General features: G+C 31.6%; 2 protein-coding genes across 2 annotated transcripts; both read left to right on the forward strand.

Annotated features, from left to right (window-relative positions):
• Positions 1-4,247: 4,247 nt before the first annotated feature.
• On the forward strand, positions 4,248-8,301 carry LOC143069035 (uncharacterized). The gene is made up of 4 exons (XM_076243469.1): positions 4,248-4,333; positions 6,143-6,322; positions 7,205-7,284; positions 7,804-8,301. Exons 1-4 carry the CDS (start codon positions 4,291-4,293, stop codon positions 7,846-7,848), a joined length of 348 nt encoding a protein of 115 aa, XP_076099584.1. The 5' UTR covers positions 4,248-4,290; the 3' UTR covers positions 7,849-8,301.
• A 4,444-nt stretch (positions 8,302-12,745) lies between these two features.
• LOC143069036 (uncharacterized) lies at positions 12,746-16,900 on the forward strand. The gene is made up of 4 exons (XM_076243470.1): positions 12,746-12,869; positions 15,221-15,400; positions 16,268-16,347; positions 16,817-16,900. The coding sequence occupies exons 1-4, from the start codon at positions 12,827-12,829 to the stop codon at positions 16,859-16,861; spliced, it is 348 nt and encodes a 115-aa protein (XP_076099585.1). The 5' UTR covers positions 12,746-12,826; the 3' UTR covers positions 16,862-16,900.
• Positions 16,901-21,264: the final 4,364 nt, after the last annotated feature.

The following is a 21,264-nucleotide window of genomic DNA, read 5'->3' on the forward strand; positions in this document are numbered from 1 at the left end:
GAACAGTGGCATGATTGACATTGACAGAAATACCCATCAGAGGCCAATATAAAGGAATTTGAACCACTAAAGGCTATATAACGACCTTCGATAATAAGCATAATCTTAAATGTGAAATAAACCGTACAGAGGAAGTGGTATGCTTTTGAATTCGTAGGTAAGGTTATATTCCTTTTTTTCAAATTCTCTTTGAACACATATGCTTATGTATGTATTTCAATTATTCGTGAATTGATGATTCCGATCATAATATCAATCAGTTTTCTTAATAAAATAACTACTCCTAAAACTTTACACTAAAATATTGACATATCATTCTCTTGCATCATTTATTTCAAATAAACGTGAACCAGCAGATTGTTTATTTAAATATGAACTATTAAATAATTGCTACATGTATTGCAATTGATTACATTTGAAAGTCATGAAAGGTTGTCCTGATTATTAGAATAAAGCGATAAATGACATGATTAAGTTTTCCATTTATATTTAATATCATATTATTCATGTTACATATACCAAGAAATACTTATCATATACATATCTTTTTATCAATTATTTGAGAGGATGTCTATGTTTAGATATTGAATATTAGGCAAATGTTTATTATGTGGTGTTTCCTTCTCTTTTTTTTTTAAATTTGCACACGACTTTAAAAAAACCAAATTCACAGAATGACAGGCAGCGAATAACCGAAGTTTTAATCACAGTAGCATTGATTAAAACAAATAGTGTCAGTTTTGTAACGATTACTATTTATTAAATATTATCTCAATTAAACATAGCCATATAAATGATATACATGATTGTTTTTTTCTATTTCTTGTTATTACATATACATAACAAACTATCAGTTAAACAGTGTTCAGTTCAGTTACATTTCGCAGCTTTTCTTATGACATTCTAATATATTCAAACATCATATACTGCTTGCCAGTAATGAGCTCCTGATATCGGTTAGACATGTTAGCGGGTTATGTATTAAGTTTTGAGGAAGGGGTATTTTATTAATGTTATTTTATCTATAGGACTTTCTGTTTTCCCCCGCTTATTTCAATTTCACCCTTTTCATGCTTTACATATATTTTTGAAAATAGATTTGTTTGTTTTGTCTGTGAAATATACTATCCATACTTAAAGCGATATTCCAGATTTAACAAACTTCGGGTTTAATTTCAAAACAAACGAACACAATGATTTGTGTTTGATGCATGATGATTTTTATTAATTGTTTTATGCTTTAAACTCTCCTTAAGTAACCATGAGTACTCTGAAACCGTACGTTCTTGGATATGAACAGTTAAAACAATTTGTTATTCAATGTTTACTTATTCATGTTATTTTGTGTTGTATTTCGTCTGACTATTTTTTGGTAAGTAATATGTATTGTTAATTCTGATATAATTGTGATGTTTTTAGTTTTTCCAAAATTGGGACAGGGTTATTATCGCAACAATTTAAATTCGCATTTTATAAATTTTCATATGAAATATTTAGAAATTTTCTCAATATGTTCCAAAGGAGTTATGTGCATCTTCCTTGGCTCGATCGTAGCCCGGATTTGAACCATATCTAGCATATATGAGACACTATTGAGCGTTAAGTGCGCGAAAGGTCACCCCAGTTCAAACACGTCATGAAATATACAATGTCCTTCATCAGGACTGATTACTGCTACCTAAGCAACAAATTAGTCGACTTATGGTAAGACCAGAAGACGTTAAGAGGCGGTTATCCGTTTTAATGTAGGCTGCGGACAAAGTACTAATTCTTTGGCGTATAACGATCAACCATGATGTGAACAATCATCTTAAGATTAATTTTGAAATGTCTGACTTTGTAAAGTTCGACTTCAGTAAAAGTTGTAGTACAATAAACACTTCTTTTTGTTATCAAAATTGTGCTTATAATTATACCTTTTTCTCCGTTTTAATGCCAATGTTATTATTAACTATATTTCAATATTATTTTACAATTATTCATCATATTTGCATCCAAAATAAGAGGCTGATTTTTCAAGTTATAACAAATCAAGGTGTTGCAATACTTTTTTCCATCTTTTTTCCATCTGTATATAACGCTTGCTGTATTCGTGTTATTTGATTTATATCATATAAAAAAATCTATAATATCGTCTCCAATTTTCTGCAACTATCCATCAATAATGATAACTGCTGTTGTAGTTCTCTCCTGCGATAAGATAAACTGAATATCCTTCAGTACTCCGAGGAAAATTAAATCGGAAAGTCCCTTAAAAGTTAAAGGTAAAAAAGAACGGATTGTTCTCTTAAATGTAGCGTGGGTATTGTTTGAATCATTTTGACAACATATATCTTTGAAGGAAATAACTTATCTTTATTTGAAATAAGACTACGACATATTGATCATCATTGTCAGTCAAACATCCTCACAACTAATGATACCTACACAACAGTTCTTAAATAAAGTTACATATATTCAGATAATTTATCAATTGACATTTCACTGCAAAATTTACAAAGATTTACTATAATTATATACTATTTGAAATTGATAATAATTCTACTTAATTATATTAAATTGCCATTTTATCAATTATACCACTCCTATGTACCACGACACGCCTTCAACAGTTCAAAATTAAAGATGGCATTTTCATTTGCATCATTTTTCTTCTTTCATAAAGTCGCGAACAAAAACATGTTTGTATTGTGCATTCAATTTTCGGTGTACACGTAGCATTAGTATTGGATAAATTGGTGAAAATGTCTTTAACAATACCCTTTACTTCAGGTGACATCACAAGAGTGATTAAATGTATTAACATGAGACAAGCGAACGCGACATACACCAACATTCCTTTTTTTAGGTGTTTCATTATTATTTTCCATTTAAAACTGTTTGCACTTTAAATACATATGTACCATAACGCAAGAGTGGTCTTAAAGATTAACATATTCAATGTAAAATGCTATCATATAAACAAATTATTTAAAAAAATGTAAATATAAGCCAAAGAACTTGATGAGGATACACTGCCTTGATTCGAGTGTGACCAAATTAACATCAGAAACACCATAAAAAAACAAGTTATAGGACCATTAGTACAATGCAACATTCCAGCAGCGCCTGCATACCAAGTATATATCTGCCAAATGAGAAGATATTTCCGAGCTTGTGTTTCCTATCAAATAAACTCATCATAGATTCGAGGATTATAATTTGATACTTACGCCAGACACGCGTTTTGTCTACAAAAGACTCATCAGTGACGCTCGAATCAAAAAATGTTTTTAAGGTCAAAAAGAGTACGAAGTTGAATAGTATTGAGGACAAAATTTCATTGATAGAGGTACGATGGTTGCAAGTAACCTATAGCTACTGAACAAAGAGTTGAGGTTAAAATCATCCCATGGTAAATTTTAAGGATGCCATCACGAGTTGGTTAACCGTTTCGGAATATCCGTTTCAAAGATTATTTCGGACATGTTCCTAATGTCGTACTACAATCCAGTTCCCTATCAACGGATGTGACCTACTAAATTGGACAATTTCCCGGGTTTAAAATACAATTAGCAACACGACGGGTGCCACATGTGGAGCAGAATCTGCTTGCCCACCTGAGATCACCCCACGTTTTTATGGGGTTCGTGTTGCACATTCATATTTTTCCATGTTGTGTTTGGTTACTGATGTTTTTCTATTGTCCTTTTCTTTTTTAGCCATAGTGTTTTCAGTTATCGGACTTCTCCTGAACTTAATTATAATGTGCGTATCGTTATGCGTATAATTTTCCACATTGGCTAGAGGTATAGGGGAGGGTTGAGATCTCATAAACATGTTTAACCCCGTCGCATTTTTGCGCCTGTCCCAAGTTAGGAGCCTCTGGCCTTTGTAGTTCTTGTATTATTTTAGTTTACTATGTATAATCTGGAGTTTAATTATGACGTTCATTATCACTGAATCAGTATATATATTTGTTTAGGGGTCAGCTGAAGGACGCCTCCGGGTGTGGGAATATCTCGCTGCATTTAAAACCTATTAGTGACCTACTGTTCTATGGTCGGGTTGTTGTCTCTTTGACAAATACCCAGTTTCCATTCTTAGTTTAACTTTAATAAAGTTACAATTATTCTTATTTGTCGATTGACATTTCATTACAAAATTGACAAAGCTTATATATGATTATATACTATTTCAAAATAATAATAATTCTACTGAATTATATTAAAACTACCAGTATATATTTTATACTACTTCTATGTACATTGTACCACGACTGACCAGGCCTTCAACAGTTCAAAATCAAAGATGGCAAAGCTTGTACTTTTATTTGCTTCCTTGCTTGTCTATGGTAAGTTAAAAAAATCACATTTAGAATTGCTTCATTTTTCTTATTTCATAAAGTCGAGATTTAAAACATGTTCGTATTGCGCATTCTTTTTTCGGTGTACATATAGCAGTAGTATTGACTAAACATATACCCGCCTAAATAGATGTCTAATCAATTAATGCAAATATATTCATAAGTAACCTTAACTTCAGGTGAAACCACAAAAGACATCAAAAGTACCAAACGAAATTCATAAACGGCTTATAGGGTAAGATTTGGGATGAATACGCTGTTTTCGCAAAAGCTCTAATTTGTTATTGTTAATCGTGAAAACGCACTCTAATATTTCAAACATCTTGTTTCTAAAACCACTGACTAGTAATAATATTTAACTTTTCATACATTTAATCTGTTAGTGGAAAAAGAAAGCATTATAACATAAAATAAAATTTTAAACCCTTGTATAGTTATTTTTACCCGTAGAAATCATATATTCACAAGGAATCTTCGACACATCTGCAACTGTATTTACATGAGACAAGCGATATGACTAACATTCCTTTTACTATTATTTTTTTATTTTATTTTACATTATTATTTTCCATTTAAAAGTATTTGCACTTTAAAGACATATGCACCAAAACGCATGAGTGTTCTTTAAAATTAACAAATTCAATGTAAAATGCTTTCAAATAAATAAATTATTTAAAAAAAAATAAATATAAGCCAAAGCACTTGATGAGGATGCACGGTTTTGTTTATCGTGTAACATAATTGGCATCAGAAACACCATACAAAATATAAGTAGTAGCACCATTAGTGCGATGCAACATTCCAGTAGTGCCTGCATTCAGAGTATATATCTGCCAAATGATACGATATTTCCTCAAGGAAGCTACTGAAGAAAGAGTTAAATTAAAATCATCCCTTCGTAAATTTTAAGGACGCCATCAGTACTTGATTGGCCGTTTCGGAATATCCGTTTCGCAGATGATGTTGGATATGTTTCTAATGTGGTACTACATTCCCATTCCCTTTCAACGAATGTGACCTACCGAGTCAGACTATTTACCGGGTTTGAAATAAAATTCACAACACGACGGATGCCACATGTGGGGCAGAATCTGCTTACCCTTCTGGAGCACCTGAGATCACCCCCTAGTTTTGGTTCGTGTTGATTATTCTAAGTTTCCCATGTTGTGTTTGGTAACTTTTATTTTTCTATTTTCTCTTCTTTTTTAGCCATAGTGTTGTCAGTTTTTATTTTATCTATGTATTGTATTTCTTAAGTTTTGTATTTTGTCCTTTACATTTTTTGGGGAAAAAAGCAAGTGTTGTCTGTGGAATTTTTCGGAACACTGCCACTTTAAGTTATTTTTATCAGTTTCGTCCACGTGCAATAATAAAAATCACATGAATTAAATCAACAGATATTAATTTATTCATCACCCCTTTAAAAGTTTCATCGATCAAATTTAATTCCTTGCCGAACAAGAATTATTACAACTTTCTTTATAATGTTCTTGGCATAAAGTTAATAAATAATTATATCTTACCGCACAAAGATTTTATATATTGTTATGTATTTCGATGTAGATATAGAAAGATGTGATTTGAAGGCCAATGAGACAACTCTCAATCCAAATAACAATTTATAAAAGTAAACCATTATAGGTCAATGTAAGGCCTTCAACAAGCCAAAAAGGAGAATTGCTAGTGTAAAACCATTCAAACGAGAAAACAAAAGGTCTTATCTATATATAAAAAAAAAGATATATGTTGTATGCATTAAGATTTATGCCAAGATAAAACAAATGCTTCTTTTAACAGTTGCAGTCAACTGCGCTGCCGTCAGAATCGATAACTATGAAGAATCTGTTTACATATCATATGACAATCGGGGATTCAGGAAGGCTGACGATACAACTTTCATTGTTAAAAAAGAATTTCCTATGATGACGGTGAAAAACAATTATAAAGTAACAGTACGGAGTGGTGAAAAGAAGAAAGGTATGTTTCACCGTATATATGATATATGTTTCAACAAAACTTGATAAATTGCAAGGTTTTAATTAAGTAAAACATCGAAATCTTTATCTTTTTTTTGTGTATTCATTTTTGTTATAGCATAGTTACAGAGCATTCCATTACTAAAAGGATTAATAATAAATAATATATAATATATATACAGCTATATATAAAAAAAAAAAAAACGGAAAATTGACATGAATGCCAATGAGACAACTGCTCATAACAGACCAAACTCTGAAGAAAAATAATAACTAGGTCACTGTGTTGGCTTCAACAATGACTGAAACCCATAATGCATATCATCTTTAAAAGGCCCAGAAAAAAACAAATATAAAACAAGTTAAATTAGAAAACTAAAGGACTTACTTATTTAATAAATATTGAACAAAAACATGATATACAGCAACAAACGACAACCACAGAAATACATGTTCCCGACTTGGGGCACCCGAATACAGAATGAGGCGGGGTTCAACTAACACAATTGTTTGCTTTTTATTGTAATAAGATGTTTGCTTGTGTATTACACTCACAGTAATGGAGATTCTAGATTATATAATTAGTATTCTAATAAATTCTGTATGTTGTAAACAGTAAGTATCTTCAAACAGAATAAATACATCTAAAGTGGCAAATGTAAAAATATAGCATGCAATTAAACACGTCACACATATATTTTATTTATATAGTATCCACGACTTATATCATCATGATTTATTTGATTCGATAATGTAGTGATTAAAAAATCAAGAGCTTTATTATAAATATGTATTTTTTAATTTCAAGTATCAAGCTTTGAAGAACAAAACATAATATTTCATTTTTGTTAATTTAGTATATGTGCACTTTCATTAATTTTAGGACATTTGGTGGTCTTATACTCACAAAATGAATATAAAACCGTAGTACCAGTTGTGCAATTTTTATTCACCAGTGAAAATGTAAGTTATAATTTTGCTAAACATGTTTAATAGATATAAGAAGATGTGGTATTATTGCGGTGAGAAAATTCTCGATCGAAGATACAATTTGTAAAAGTAAACAATAATATGTCTAATATAAAAAAGAAGATATGGTATGAATGCCAATGAGAAAACTCTTTACAAGAAACCAAGAGACAACAGTACGGTATTCAACACGGCCGTAGCTCACACCAATCAGCACGTTATAAGGGCCCTAAAGCTACAAGTATAAACCTATCCAAATATGAAAACAAATGGTATAATCTATATGAAAAAGGGAATGGAGAAATTCTTATGAAAAACACCAACAAACGACACCTACTGAACACAAGGTGTACCTTTAAACTTTCCACATTACCATTTCAAAATTTTCTACAAAAATGTTTCAAATACTAAATACTAAGCTTTTATCTATTAAATTAATTACTCATTCAACATAAACTGTCGTTATGTAAAATTCGCTGAAAGATTGTATTTCATTTTGATAATTTGTTTCAGTATTTTAACATCATAAAGAGGACCATGATGCAGTCAACAAGATGATAGAGATTACATTAACATAGAGAACAATAAAGATTGAAAAATACCTTTTAGAAAATTGGCTTTCTGTTTACTGCAGAGAACACGGAAAAGAGGACAGAGAGAGGCAGAAAATATCAGAAGAACAATCAAACTCATACATTATTTTTTTTTACAAAAAGCTGACAACGCCATGGCTAAAAAAGAAAAAGACAAACAGACAAACAATAGTACACAAGACACAAAAAAAAAAAAAAATAAAGTCTTAAGAACATAATTTCAAGAACTCCATAAAAGTAAGTAGATTCTGCTCAATATGTGACACCCGCCGTGTTGCTCATGTTATTACAACCTCTGTAAATAGTCTAATTCAGTATGTCAAATTCGAAAGGAATATATGACTGTAGTAACATATTCAATATCATCTGTGAAACGGATATTTTGTAATATTAGAAATGTTCACCATAAGCCGATACCTAAAACGGAAACCGAGACCGATACCGAAACTAAAACCAAAATATTAGTAGATATAGTTTTTAAAATATATGTTCGTACTCCTAACAACAATACTAGTATATTTAAAAGTAACTTGTGCATAGAGTGTATTTTTTTTAATCTAACATCATTTTGTCCCATGTTATAGTTGTCTTTTCGACATGTTTTTTTTTTAAATTGTATCCATATAGTATCATAGATCAAATTCATTCATTGAGTGTATGTTTACTTGATTTTCGTAATATTTCTTTTTGATCGAGTAAAGCCATTTCATAATCCACCATTTTCTACATTTGAAAATGCGTGTACCAATGCAAGTCAGGAATATGACAGTTCTTGTCCATTCGTTTTTGATGCGTTTTGTTATTTGATTTTGCCATGTGATTATGGACTTTCAGAATTGATTTTCCTCCAAGTTCAGTATTTTTGTGATTTTTACTTTCAATTGATATTTAATGGTATTTCGTTCTATGTTGTGATGTTATACTACTTTTTTTTTAGATTAGGGTGAAGGTTGGCGCCTGTTCACATATTAAAACTGCTGTGTTTAGTTGCACACGTCTTAAATCAGGAACCAGTGTTTGTCGTTTGTTGATGTAGGTACTCGTCTCTTGTTTTTGTTTTATAGATTTGCGATTGATTTTTCTGTTTGAATTGTTTTATGCTTGTCACTTAAGGACCATTGAAGACCGTACTTTGGCCTATATTAGTTAACATTTTTCGCCTGATGACTTTGACTGTGTCTGTAATGCTACACACAATCTATAACGTTTGCTCAATTCGTGTTATTTGATTTATATCAAATAAATAAAAAAATCTTTAATATCGTCTCCAATTATCTATCAACATTGATTACTGTTGTCGTAGTTCTCTCTTGTGATTAAATAAACTGAATATCCTTCACACATGCCTTGAGAAAGTAAAATCACAAAAAAAATAAACTCCGAGGAAAATTAAATCGAATGGTCCCTTAATGGTAAAAGTAAACGGATTGTTCTCTTAGATGTAGGGTGGGTATTTTTTAATCATTTTGACAACACATATCTTTGAAGGAAATAACTAATCTTTATTTGAAATAAGACTATGGCATATAGATAATCATTGTCAGTTAAACATCTTTACAACTAATGATACCTAGACAACAGTACTGAAAATCATATGAAACCTAAAATTAAAAACAATGAAGTATATGTTTTTTCTTTTATAACAAAATGGATAGTTATCATTATCAAACCTGTGTACATAAACTTTTTTCTAAAGAAAATTTTTCAACTGGTCCATATTCAGAAGAAGTTTACTTTTTTTAAACTGCTTGCTTCCAGGATGCAATTCGCTGGTATATTTTCCGTTTGCAAAATGACCTGAGCATGACCCTTCTCCGGTGATCGTAATACGCATGGATCTGTCACTGAAATAAACTATTATCTGATTGTACATGTTTAACACGTGCTAAATATCCATGCTTCTTTTTTGATTATTGACAAACGGGTGACAATCGTTAAACTTCGGCTTCAAAACACGAACTTTATTTAACCGCCATAATTTCACAACAACACTGACCGATTGAACAAAAATTGATGATTATACGAAGTTTATGTGAAAAAAATGATAAAATCGTGCACAGAAGTCTTAACTTTTAATATATGTATGCATTGATTCAAGAATTGGATAACCATTATTTTTCACCGGTCACTTGTTTCATATGACTTTAAATTAAGTAACATATATTTAGATAATTTATCAACTGACATTTCACTGCAAAATTGACAAAAATTATCTATTATTATATACTATTAGTAATTGATAATAATTCTACTTAATTATATTAAAACTGCCAGTTAATAAATTATACCACTCCTATGTACCACGACTGATCAAGCCTTCAACTGTACAAAATTAAGGATGGCAAAGCTTTTAATTTTATTTTCATCCCTTCTTGCCTATGGCAAGTAAAAAAAAATCACATTTTGAATTGCTTCAATTTTTCTCTTTCATGAAGTCGCGGACAAAAAAGGTTCGTATAGCTCTTTTTTTCGGTGTATACATAGCAGTAGTATTTACCAAACATATACCCGCCAAAATATATGTATTATAGATTGGTGAAAAATTCTTTATCGATACCTTTTACTTCAGGTTATATAAAAATTCCAAACGAAACTTATAAACGGCTTAAAGGGTAAGATTTGTAATGATTACGGTTTTGATTCGTTTAAGATTATTACATTATTCCTGTTGTGTGAGATATATTTTTGTTAGTTTCAAGACATATGGAAATGATTTTCAGTCAATTCGTTGAAAAGGGATGAGGATTTTCCTATTGATCTCATGTAACCGAAAGCTTATTGCTTTTGGAATTATCTCCTGTACACATTCAATGTAAAATGCTGGCATATAAATACATTATTTTATGTTAATAATAGCCAACGCATTTGGTGAGTATGCACGGTTTTTTTTTGCGCTTATAACATAATTGGCATCATATAAACTCATCATAGATATCAGGATCAATATTTTATATTTACGCCAGACGCGCGTTTCGTCTACATAACAGTCATCAGTGACGCTCGAATAAAAAAAAATGTTTAAAAGGCCAAATAGAGTACAAAGTTGAAGAGCATTGAGGATAAAAAATTCCTACAAGTTTTGCCAAATACAGCTAAGGTAAAAATTATCAAAGGTACCAGGATTATAATTTAGTACGCCAGACGCGCGTTTCGTCTACATAAGACTCGTCAGTGACGCTCATATCAAAATAGTTATATAGCCAAACAAATACAAAGTTGAAAAACATTGATGATCCAAAATTCCAAAAAGTTGTGCCAAATTCGGCTAAAGTTATATATTCCTCGGATAAGGAAATTCAAAGTTTTGTAAACAGAAAATTATAAAAATGACCACATACTTGATATTTATGTCAACACCGAGATGCTGACTACTGGGCTGGTGATCTATGCCTGTGGTAGAAAAACCTTAGTTTTTCAAAAATTCAAAGTTTTGTTAACAGTAAATTTATTGCTATGAACATATCAATGATAACTCAGGTCAACACAGAAGTGCTGACAACTGAGCTGGTGATACTCTCGGGAAAATAAATCTCCAACAGCAGTGGCACCGACCCAGTGGTTGCAAATACACTTATCATAGATACTAGGATCAATATTTAATATTTACGCCAGACGCGCGTTTCATCTACATAAGACTCATCAGTGACGCTCGAACCATAAAAATGGTTAAAAGGCCAAATAGAGTACAAAGTTGAGCATTGAGGATAAAAACTTCCTTAAAGTTTTGTCAAATAAGCTAAGGTAATCTATTCCTGAGATAGAAAAGCCTTAGTTTTTCAAAATTACCATACAAAATACAAGTAGTAGCACCATTAGTACAATGCAACATGCCAGCAGCGCCTGCATACAGAGTCTAAATTTGCCAAAAGATACGATATTTCCGAATTTGTGTTTCCTATCAAATAAATTTATCATAGAAATCAAGATTAAAATTTTATATTAACGCCAGGCGCACGTTTCGTCTACAAAAGACTCATCACGGACGCTCGAATCAAAAAATGTTTTTAAGGTCAAATGAAGTACGAAATTGAAGAGAATTGAGGACAAGATTTCCTTGATAGAGGATCATTGCTTGCAAGATACATACTGAACAAAGAGTTAAAGTTAATTTCATCCCATCGTAAATTTTAAGGATGCCATCACAGATCATCATCAGATGATATCGGATATGTTCCTAATGTCGTACTACAATCCCGTTCTCTTTCAACGGATATGAGCTACCCAATTGGACTATTACAGGGTTTTAAATAAAATAAGCAACACGACGGGTGCCACATGTGGAGCAGAATCCGCTTATCTCCAAGTTTTTATGGGGTTCGTGTTGCTTATTCATATTTTGCCATGTTGTGTTTGGCTACTGTTGTTTTTCTATTCTCTTTTTCTTTTTTTTAGCCATAGTGTTGTCATTTATCGAACTTCTCTAGAACTGAATTTTAATGTGCGTATTGTTAAGCGTTTAATTTTCTACTTTGGCTAGATGGTTGAGATCTCACAAAGATGTTTAACACCGTCGCATATTTGCGCCTGTCCAAAGTCAGGAGCCTCTGGCCTCTGTAATTCTTGTATTATTTTAATTTCAGTTTCTTGTGTATAATTTGGAGTTTACTTACGACGTCCATTAAAACTGAACTAGTATACATATTTGTTTATGGGCCAGCTGAAGGACGCTTCCGGGTGCGGGAATCTCTCGCTGCATTGAAGACCTAAGGGGTGAACTTCTGTTCTATGGTCGGATTTTTGTCTCTTTGAAACATTCCAATTTCCAATTTTACTTTAATAAAGTTACATTTTTCTTATTTATCGATTGACATTTCACTGCAAAATTGACAAAGATTAAACATAATTATATACTATATAATTTAATTATATTAAAACTACCAGTATAAATTATACCACTTCTATGTACCACGACTGATCAAGCCTTCAACAGTTCAAAATCAAAGATGGCAAAGCTTGTATTTTTATCTGCATTCCTTCTGGTCTATGGTAAGTAAATAAATCATATTTACAATTGCTTCATTTTTCTACTTTCATAAAGTCACGAACTAAAACATGTTCGTATTGTGCATTCTATTTTCGGTGTACATGTAGCAGTAGTATTTACCAAACAAATATCCGCCTGAACAGATGTCTTATAAATTTGTGAGAATGTCTTCATCAATAACCTTTACTTCAGGTGAAATCACAAGCCTAAGAGAGATTAAAAGTGCCAAACGAAATTCATAAGATTTGTAATGAGTATGGTTTTGATTAGCTTCCGATTATTATTTTTATTCTTGCTGTGTGAGACGTTTTTTTTTTTGTTAGTTTCAAAACATATCGAAATAATTTTCGGCCAATGGTGTAGAAAAGTGATGAGGATTTCCCCATTCACCTTATTAACCGAAAGCTTATTCATACAGGAGTTATCTGCAGTTCCTCTTTTTCGTGTAATATTTATGTCTCTTAAACCGTAAAATATATCAAGAATCTGTCTTTGCCAAATTGTTCGTACACTCTAAGGAATATTTTGGTTTTTAACCGAAGTGACAAAATGATATCATGTAGGAGTTATGGCTGTATGTTGGATAAATTCATACACAATAGGTCATCACAGCATTAAGTCTTTAAATCATTTAGAGGAATTTGAAATTAATTATCAAGTTTATATTTTTATTTCACAACTTGCTTGTTATCTTCATTCCAAAGAAACCGTAAAAGTTTTAAAATAAAATAATTTGGCCAAATATGTTAACGTACTTAGAAATTTTATGTTTATATAATCAGTTTGAACTTACAATCAATAGGTACCAGCAATGACACCTATCAGCGTTTTTATGAATTGCATAATTTATTATCGAAGTTGATGTAGAAACACCCCAATTGTTCTTTGAACAATTGCTGTTTATTTGCTTATATTTCTGTACAATTGTCAGTATTTAAAAATATATTTGATATACATGTTGGCAATCCAAAATCTCAAGTCGATGAAAAACATACATTTCTAAAACAAAACAACAAACAATCACCCAAACATACGCAGAACACAAATACTACATGGTGATTTTTTATGTGTTCTTGTAGTTAAAGTGTTTGCAATTTAAATACATATATAACACAACGCATGCGTGTTCTTTAAGATTACATTGTACCACATTCAATGTAAAATACTAGCATATAAATTGGGATTTTTATTATGTTCATAAAAAAATGTTCAGAACCTTCCTCCGATAAATTATTTTTTTCTTGAGAGAAGGAAAGCAACAATTTTTTTCCAACGATGTGGAATAGAAATACATTTTTTTTTCTCAAAAAAAAAACCCCATAAAATTTACATAAAATTCATTTTAATTTTTTAATTGATGTAAAATGTAAAGTGCATGGCTCTGTCTATATCCTGGCATTGTCTCTTTTGTTTTTTTAGCCCACTTTCTACATTATGATATTCTCTGAGTCCGTCAAACAGGTACCACAGTCCTTGAATTTTAATACTGCAATTGAAGTGGCCACCATTGCCATATGTAATGGCAAAGAGTGAGTAGCTTCAAATTATAAACATCCACTGTTTCCATCTATGATAATTGATATTTCATTGAAAAAAGAGGTATAAAGAATGATACAGAATGATACAAAGGAAAATTCTGTAGACTGGACAGATGTTTATAATCTGCTGTTTCACTGTCTCAACTGTTGTTATTTTCACTATTCTCAAATTTAGCAGTGCAAAATTTTTTTTCAAACAGGTGACAGCATAATTTTTTTTCAGCTACAGTGCAAAATATAATTTTTTTTTCGTTCAACTAGGCCATCAAAATCCCAGGCCCCCTCCCCCAGAAAAGAAAATGGTTGTTGCCTTAATACAATAACATAGAGAGAATACATAAATAACTGTATGGCATTACTTATCAGAAAACTGTCATTCAAAACAATAAATACATTATAAAAATACTTCATTATGTCTTTTATGATTGGTTTAAGCACGTGTTTAGAAATCTAGTTTTTTTTATCATGATTGAATTGTATCTGTTAACTTTTGTATTTTGTTTTTACCAATATTTTAGAAAAAATGCAAGTGTTGTCTGTTGACGAAACACTAATTCTTTATCTTATTTTCATCTGTTTTGTTCATGCGCAACAATAAAATCAGATATTTAAATTCAACAGAAATAACCATAAAAACCTCATTTTGATCCTACCACTGAGTTTCTTGGGCCAAATAAAGTTCCTTACCAAGCAAATAATTTTTGTCAGCACTTTATTTCTAGAATGAAGTTGATAAATTATTCAACAAAAAATGAATTTTTATTCATCATTAAACATGATATGTATGAAGATAAAACAAATTCTTCTTTTAACAGTTGCAGTCAACTTCGCTGCTGTTAGAATCGATAACTATGAGGAATCTGTTTATATTGCATATGAACATGAGGGTTTCAGGAAAGCAGACGACACGACTTTCATTGTAAAAAAGGAATTTCCTATGATGACGGTAAAAAACAATTATGAAGTCGACAGTCAAAGAATTGGAAAGAAGAAAGGTATGCTTCACCATTCACATGATCTATGTTCTATGTTTCAAAAAAATTTGATCAAATTGAAGAGTTTAATTAAGTAAAACATCCAAATCTGTATCTTTGTTTTTTTTATCCATTTTTCATAGCAAAGAAACTGGGTATTTCATTACGAAAAAGATTAATGATAAAAAATATAATATATACAGTTACGTATAAAAAAATTCGAAGATTTAACATGAATGCCAATGAGACAACTGACCATAACAGATCAAACTCTGAAGACAATTAATATAAATAAGGTCGCCGTATGGCCTTCAATAATGAGTGAAACCAATACCACATATCAAAAGGCCCCGAAATTAAAAAAAATATATAAAACAAATCAAACTAGAAAACTTTTTTTTTTACTAAATAATGAAGGAAAAACTTGTTATACAGAAACAAACGATAATCACTAGATTACACGCTCCCGACTTGGGACAGACACATACAGAATGTGGCGGGGTTAAACTAGCATTCATTTTGCTTTTTATTGTAATAGAATGTATGCTTGTGTATGGCACTCCCATGCTAGATTATATAATTAGTATTCTGATAAACTCTGTATGTTTAAACCCTTTGTAGCATCAAAAAGGGTTCATAGATCTATGACAAATGTTAGAATTAGTATTCAATCAATCACGTCACCATTGTAATTTATATATACATTTTGTACAACATCCTCTCCATTCACGTGACTTATATGAGCATAGTTAGATAATGTAGTGATTAACAAGTCGTGTGCTTTATTATGTTTTTTTTGTAATTTCAAGTATCTTTCTTTAAAGAACAAAACATTAGTATTTCCTTTTTGTTAATTTAGTATATTTGCACTTTCTTTCTTTTTTATAGGACATTTGGTAGTCTTATACTCACAAAATGAACATAAAGCCATAGTACCAGCTGTGCAATTTTTATTCACCAATGAAAATGTAAGTTTAATGATATTGCCGCACATGGTGAATATGTACAAGCAGAATCAAGATCCGGTTGCAGTGAGACAACCCTCGATCTAATTCACAATTTGTAAAAGAGAACAATCATAGGTCAATGTACGGCATTTTACACGGACCCTTAGCTCACACTAAACAGTACGCTTTTAAGGGTCCTGGAAACTACAAGTGTTAACCCATTGAAACTTGAAAACAAATGATATAATCTATATGAAAAAGAGAATGGAGATATACTTTTGAAACACACCAACAAACGATACCCACTGAAATTTGAAAATTTTCTACAACAATGTTTCAAACACTAAATACTAATTTTTAATCTATTAAATCTTTAACTCATTCAACGGAAATTGTCGTGATGTATATTCATTTACTTATTTTTTAAACTTTATTTAAAAACATACAAATTCGTTGGAATATTATAATTGATTTTAAAAATTTGTTTCAGTATTTTAACATCATAAGAAGGACCATGATGCAGTCAACAAGATAAAAGAGGTTAAATTATAGAACAATAAAGCTTTGAAAATACCTTTCAGAAAATTGGCTTTCTGTTTAATAGAGAAAAAATGGATAAGAAAGAGGGACAGAAAATACTAGAGGGACAATCAAAATCATAGATATAAAAAAAAAACCGACAACGCCATTGCCAAAAAAAGTACAAACAGACAAACAATAGTACACAAGACACAACATAGAAAACATCAGACTAAGCCACACGAAACCCTTTTTAAACTGGGGTTGATTTTATGTACTTCAAAAGGGTAAGCAGATACTGCTCCATATGTTATCACACACCTGGTCAATAGTCTAACTCGGTAGGTCACATTCGTGGAGAGGAAACATGATTGTAGTTACAACATTTGGAATATATCAAATATTATCTGTGAAACGAATATTCCGTAATAGTCAACCATTTAGTAATGGAGTACATTCAACTTATGACTGGATGATTTTAACTTCACCTTATTTACGAGAGATGATTCCACAGGATAACATGTGGCCATTCAGGACATCACCATAATTTACATCTACTCTGCCTCATATTTAGCTCAACGATGTTTGATCAAATTTGAAAGCAAATTGTTGTTCTTCTCTAAGCGGGATTCGAACTCCTGTATCGAAGACAAGGCAACTCCGCAATAAATTGTGTCCAGCGATCTAAACCACTCTACCAACTCATGAAATATACCTTTTGTTAGTCACGCAATATGTTTCCTCTCGTCACAATCTAGGGTTTTTACACAGTTGTTTGGTTGATTGTTGCTGTATTAACGCCATTTTTAAGCGCCACTTTAGGGCTATTTCGTGGCAGCATAATTTTTTTAATTTGTGGAGGACACCGGAGTGCCCGTGAAAACCACTGGCCGTCGATAGGGTAACTGCTAATCCTAATCAATAAGGATTGAAGTCGAGTGCACCCGCATGAGCGGGGTTCTAACTCACAACCTCAGTGTTGACTGGCTAGTGATTACAGTAATTAAACTACTAAGACCACTTGTCCACCGAGCCCCTGATTTTAATACAGAACATTAAATGTAGTGGAAAGTAAATTGTATGTATACTTGCAGCTCATATCATGTAATGTTTGATAACCCTGCATGGATATTTATACAACGAAGTGAAACATTACTTGACTGACGAGAGCTATATTTTTTATAGTCTAGTTGGTTAAGTGGTCTCGGTGTTTCCACGATAACTTATATGCAGTGGTTCGAATCCAGCTAAAAACAGAACAAACATTTGATAAAGCAAAATTGTCGATCAACATTGATGATATGCATTTGAGACGATGTTTATGTAAATTGTGATAATAACCATGTATAACAAAAGGTTAACAGATGAAGAACGTCTGATAAAGATTATCACATATTTGACGTACATAAATAAGGTTGACATATGATTTGACGGCATGGTAACTAAAATTATCAACGTTTATGACAGGCAAAACAAATCTGATCTTAAAGACATACAATGTAATTGCCACTATACATCATGTACTGTGTTTAAACCCTACAAAGCTGAAGATGAAAGGCATTTCTTGAAATTACAAAAGAGCTATTTATACATATAGTGTACTTGGTCGAGTGGTCTAAAACAGTAAAGGAAATGTTGCCATGCTTTTGCACCTTAAAACATTATGAGACTCCCTCAGCAGGGCTTAACCATGTTACAATAGTTTCACTGCAAAATTGACAAATATTAAACATAATTATATTGTATTTGATATTTATATCTATCTTAATTAATTACATTAATACTACCAGTATATAAAATATACCTCTATCTTCTAGCTGTGTTGAAGATCCATTGGTTGCCTACGGCTGTTGTCTGCTGTTTTGCCGGGTTGCCGTTTCTTTGACATATTTCCAATTTCAATTCTCAAATCAATCTCTATTATATAAAAATGATTAACTATACCTTTGTCAGTTTAAAAATAAAGATGAGTCCGGACCTGGAAAGTGTTTGATATAGTGCTTCATTTTTCATATTTACTATGTTTTGTGTAACAATAGTATGCACGAACCATACACTCTTACATGTACCAAGACAGGAATATGACAATTGTAATCCATTTGTTTGATGTTTTTGTGCTTTTGATTTTGCCATTTGATTAGGGGTTTTCCGTCTTGAATTTTCCTCGGAGTTCATTATTTTTGTGATTTTACTATTTGTCATTAATCTGAAGTTATAGTGAAAGGGGAAGTGATTAAAGGGGCTTCAAAAACTTGTTTTCAGTAACTTATCATTTTATTCCATTACTTCTCAGTTAGCCTAAATCGCTTATTGACAAAAGTGATCATTTCGATTTAATGAATAGATTATACATTTTTATAGATAGTTATTTTCGTATGTACAAAACATCAATTTCAAAGAATATTTGAAAAAAAATGTAAGAGGGAAGCGACTTCGTTTCGTCCCCGAGGATTTCACCATCCCAGTAGTCAGCATTTTTGTGTTGAAATGAATATCAAGAATGAATTTTTCGGAATACTAAGAATTTTCTTATTCTAGACATAGACTATCTCAGCTGTATTTAGCGCCATTTTTGGTCCTCAATGCTTTTCAACTTTTTACTTGTTTGGCTTTTAACTATTTTGATCTGAGAATCACTGATGAGTCTTTTTAAGGCGAAACGCGCGTCTGGCGTTTAAAATTATAAGCCTGGAACCTTTATTAACTATTAAAACCACTTTGTTGATGCCACTGCTTGGGGGGGGGGGGGGGGGGCGTTTCTTGTCCGAGGGTTTCACCATCCCAGTAGTCAACACTTTGGAGTCGATATGAATATCAATTGTATTGTCATTTTTATAAATTTCCTGTCTATAAATGTGTTAATTTTTCGAAATACGAAGGATTTTCTTATCCCAAGTTAGATTATCTTAGCCGTATTTTCCACAGCTTTTTGGAATTTTGGGTCCTCAATGCTCTTGAACGTTGTACTTATTTGGCTTTATAACTATTTAGATCTGAGCGTCACTGACCAGTTTTATGAAGACGAAACGCGCGTCTGTCGTATCAAATTTTAAGTTTGAAATCTTTGATAACTATTAAAAATCAAACACATATTTCAAAAATAAGCTGATAAAGCTTTTGCAAAAAAAGACAAAGTACAACATTGACTCAGCAACACAAACCCATGGTGATCTCATGTTCTCCAGAAGGGTGAACATATCCTGCATAACATGCAGCAACGATCGGTTTGACCTTGTCAATATAAACCTTGTGATAAGTATATATAGATTTGTAACATTCGGGAAATAGAGGATTGGATTGTGGTTACGACAACCAGAATTCATCCGTCGTCATATGTGAAAACGATAATACAGTAAACCAACTTGAAAAAAACATTGTGTTTCATTTTTTTCATATTTACTATCTTCTGTGTAGCAATATTAACATTTTTTCATCTTTGAAAGGGTTATTCAATAGCCAACTCGTGATGTCGTCAGTAAAATTAACACAGTGATGAATTCAACTTCACCATTTGGAACTCTTGGTTTAATAACCTGTCAAAAGAAATCAAGGTTGTTTCCTACTTTTGAATGAGTAGCGTACACCTATGGGACTATCCTCGTGGACGAAACATCCACCAGCAGTGGCATCAACATGGTGGTGTAAAATAGTTGATAAAGGTACCAGTCTGCATAATTTTGATGTGTGCCACTTAACTAAATATGGAACTCCAGGTTTCATAGCTTCCTTGTGAGCTGTAAGTATATTAAGTAAATACTGATAGAACATACACGCATGGGAATATCGTACCAACCTAAAGATATATACCCCAAATGCAAGCGCTGTTAAAATGTTGCTTTATAGCAATAGACAGTTCATAATTTGGAGGCTGAAATCAGATATTTTGTCGTACAGTTTTTATTTCGAAGCGATCTGCATTATCAATTTCTAGATGTAAGTCAAGATATGATGCAGATTAATAATTAATGATGAGTTTATTTGTATCCTTTATCTCTATTTCGATTGGAAGGATGAGTTCGATATAGTCACCGAATTTTGAATTATTCAGTGAGAGACCATCAGCTCGAATATCATATCATTGTAATGAGCATGAAATCGAAGTAAAAAAATGATTTTAAAACAAGAAGATTTGCGAGTAACAAGACAAAATAGTTTATTCTATTACATGTTATCACCTTTAAAAAGAGAAACAGGTATTTCCATATTAAGATATTTTACTCTATATTTCATTATTTTCAATCGTTTCTGATTGCAACGGTAATAATTCCCACCCCTTTTAACTTTTCAAACTACCCCTACCCCACTGATATCAATCAACGAAATAAGAAATAAATTGGCTAACACAAAGTGCATAAATATAAGAGGCGCCAAGTGTTAAATCAAATTTCCTAATGTTTTTAAGACCAAATATTTTCAAAC

This window comes from Mytilus galloprovincialis, chromosome 3, assembly GCF_965363235.1.
Source record: "Mytilus galloprovincialis chromosome 3, xbMytGall1.hap1.1, whole genome shotgun sequence".
NCBI lineage: Eukaryota > Metazoa > Mollusca > Bivalvia > Mytilida > Mytilidae > Mytilus > Mytilus galloprovincialis.

Bases quoted from the DNA above. Each gene is read 5' to 3' on its own strand.
- LOC143069035 (XM_076243469.1), top strand. From the start codon at position 4,291: ATGGCAAAGCTTGTACTTTTATTTGCTTCCTTGCTTGTCTATG. The intron at 4,334-6,142 runs GTAAGTTAAAAA...TTCTTTTAACAG, and splicing joins TGCTTCCTTGCTTGTCTATG to TTGCAGTCAACTGCGCTGCC. The intron at 6,323-7,204 runs GTATGTTTCACC...CATTAATTTTAG, and splicing joins GAGTGGTGAAAAGAAGAAAG to GACATTTGGTGGTCTTATAC.
- LOC143069036 (XM_076243470.1), top strand. From the start codon at position 12,827: ATGGCAAAGCTTGTATTTTTATCTGCATTCCTTCTGGTCTATG. The intron at 15,401-16,267 runs GTATGCTTCACC...TCTTTTTTATAG, and splicing joins AAGAATTGGAAAGAAGAAAG to GACATTTGGTAGTCTTATAC. The intron at 16,348-16,816 runs GTAAGTTTAATG...AATTTGTTTCAG, and splicing joins TTTTATTCACCAATGAAAAT to TATTTTAACATCATAAGAAG.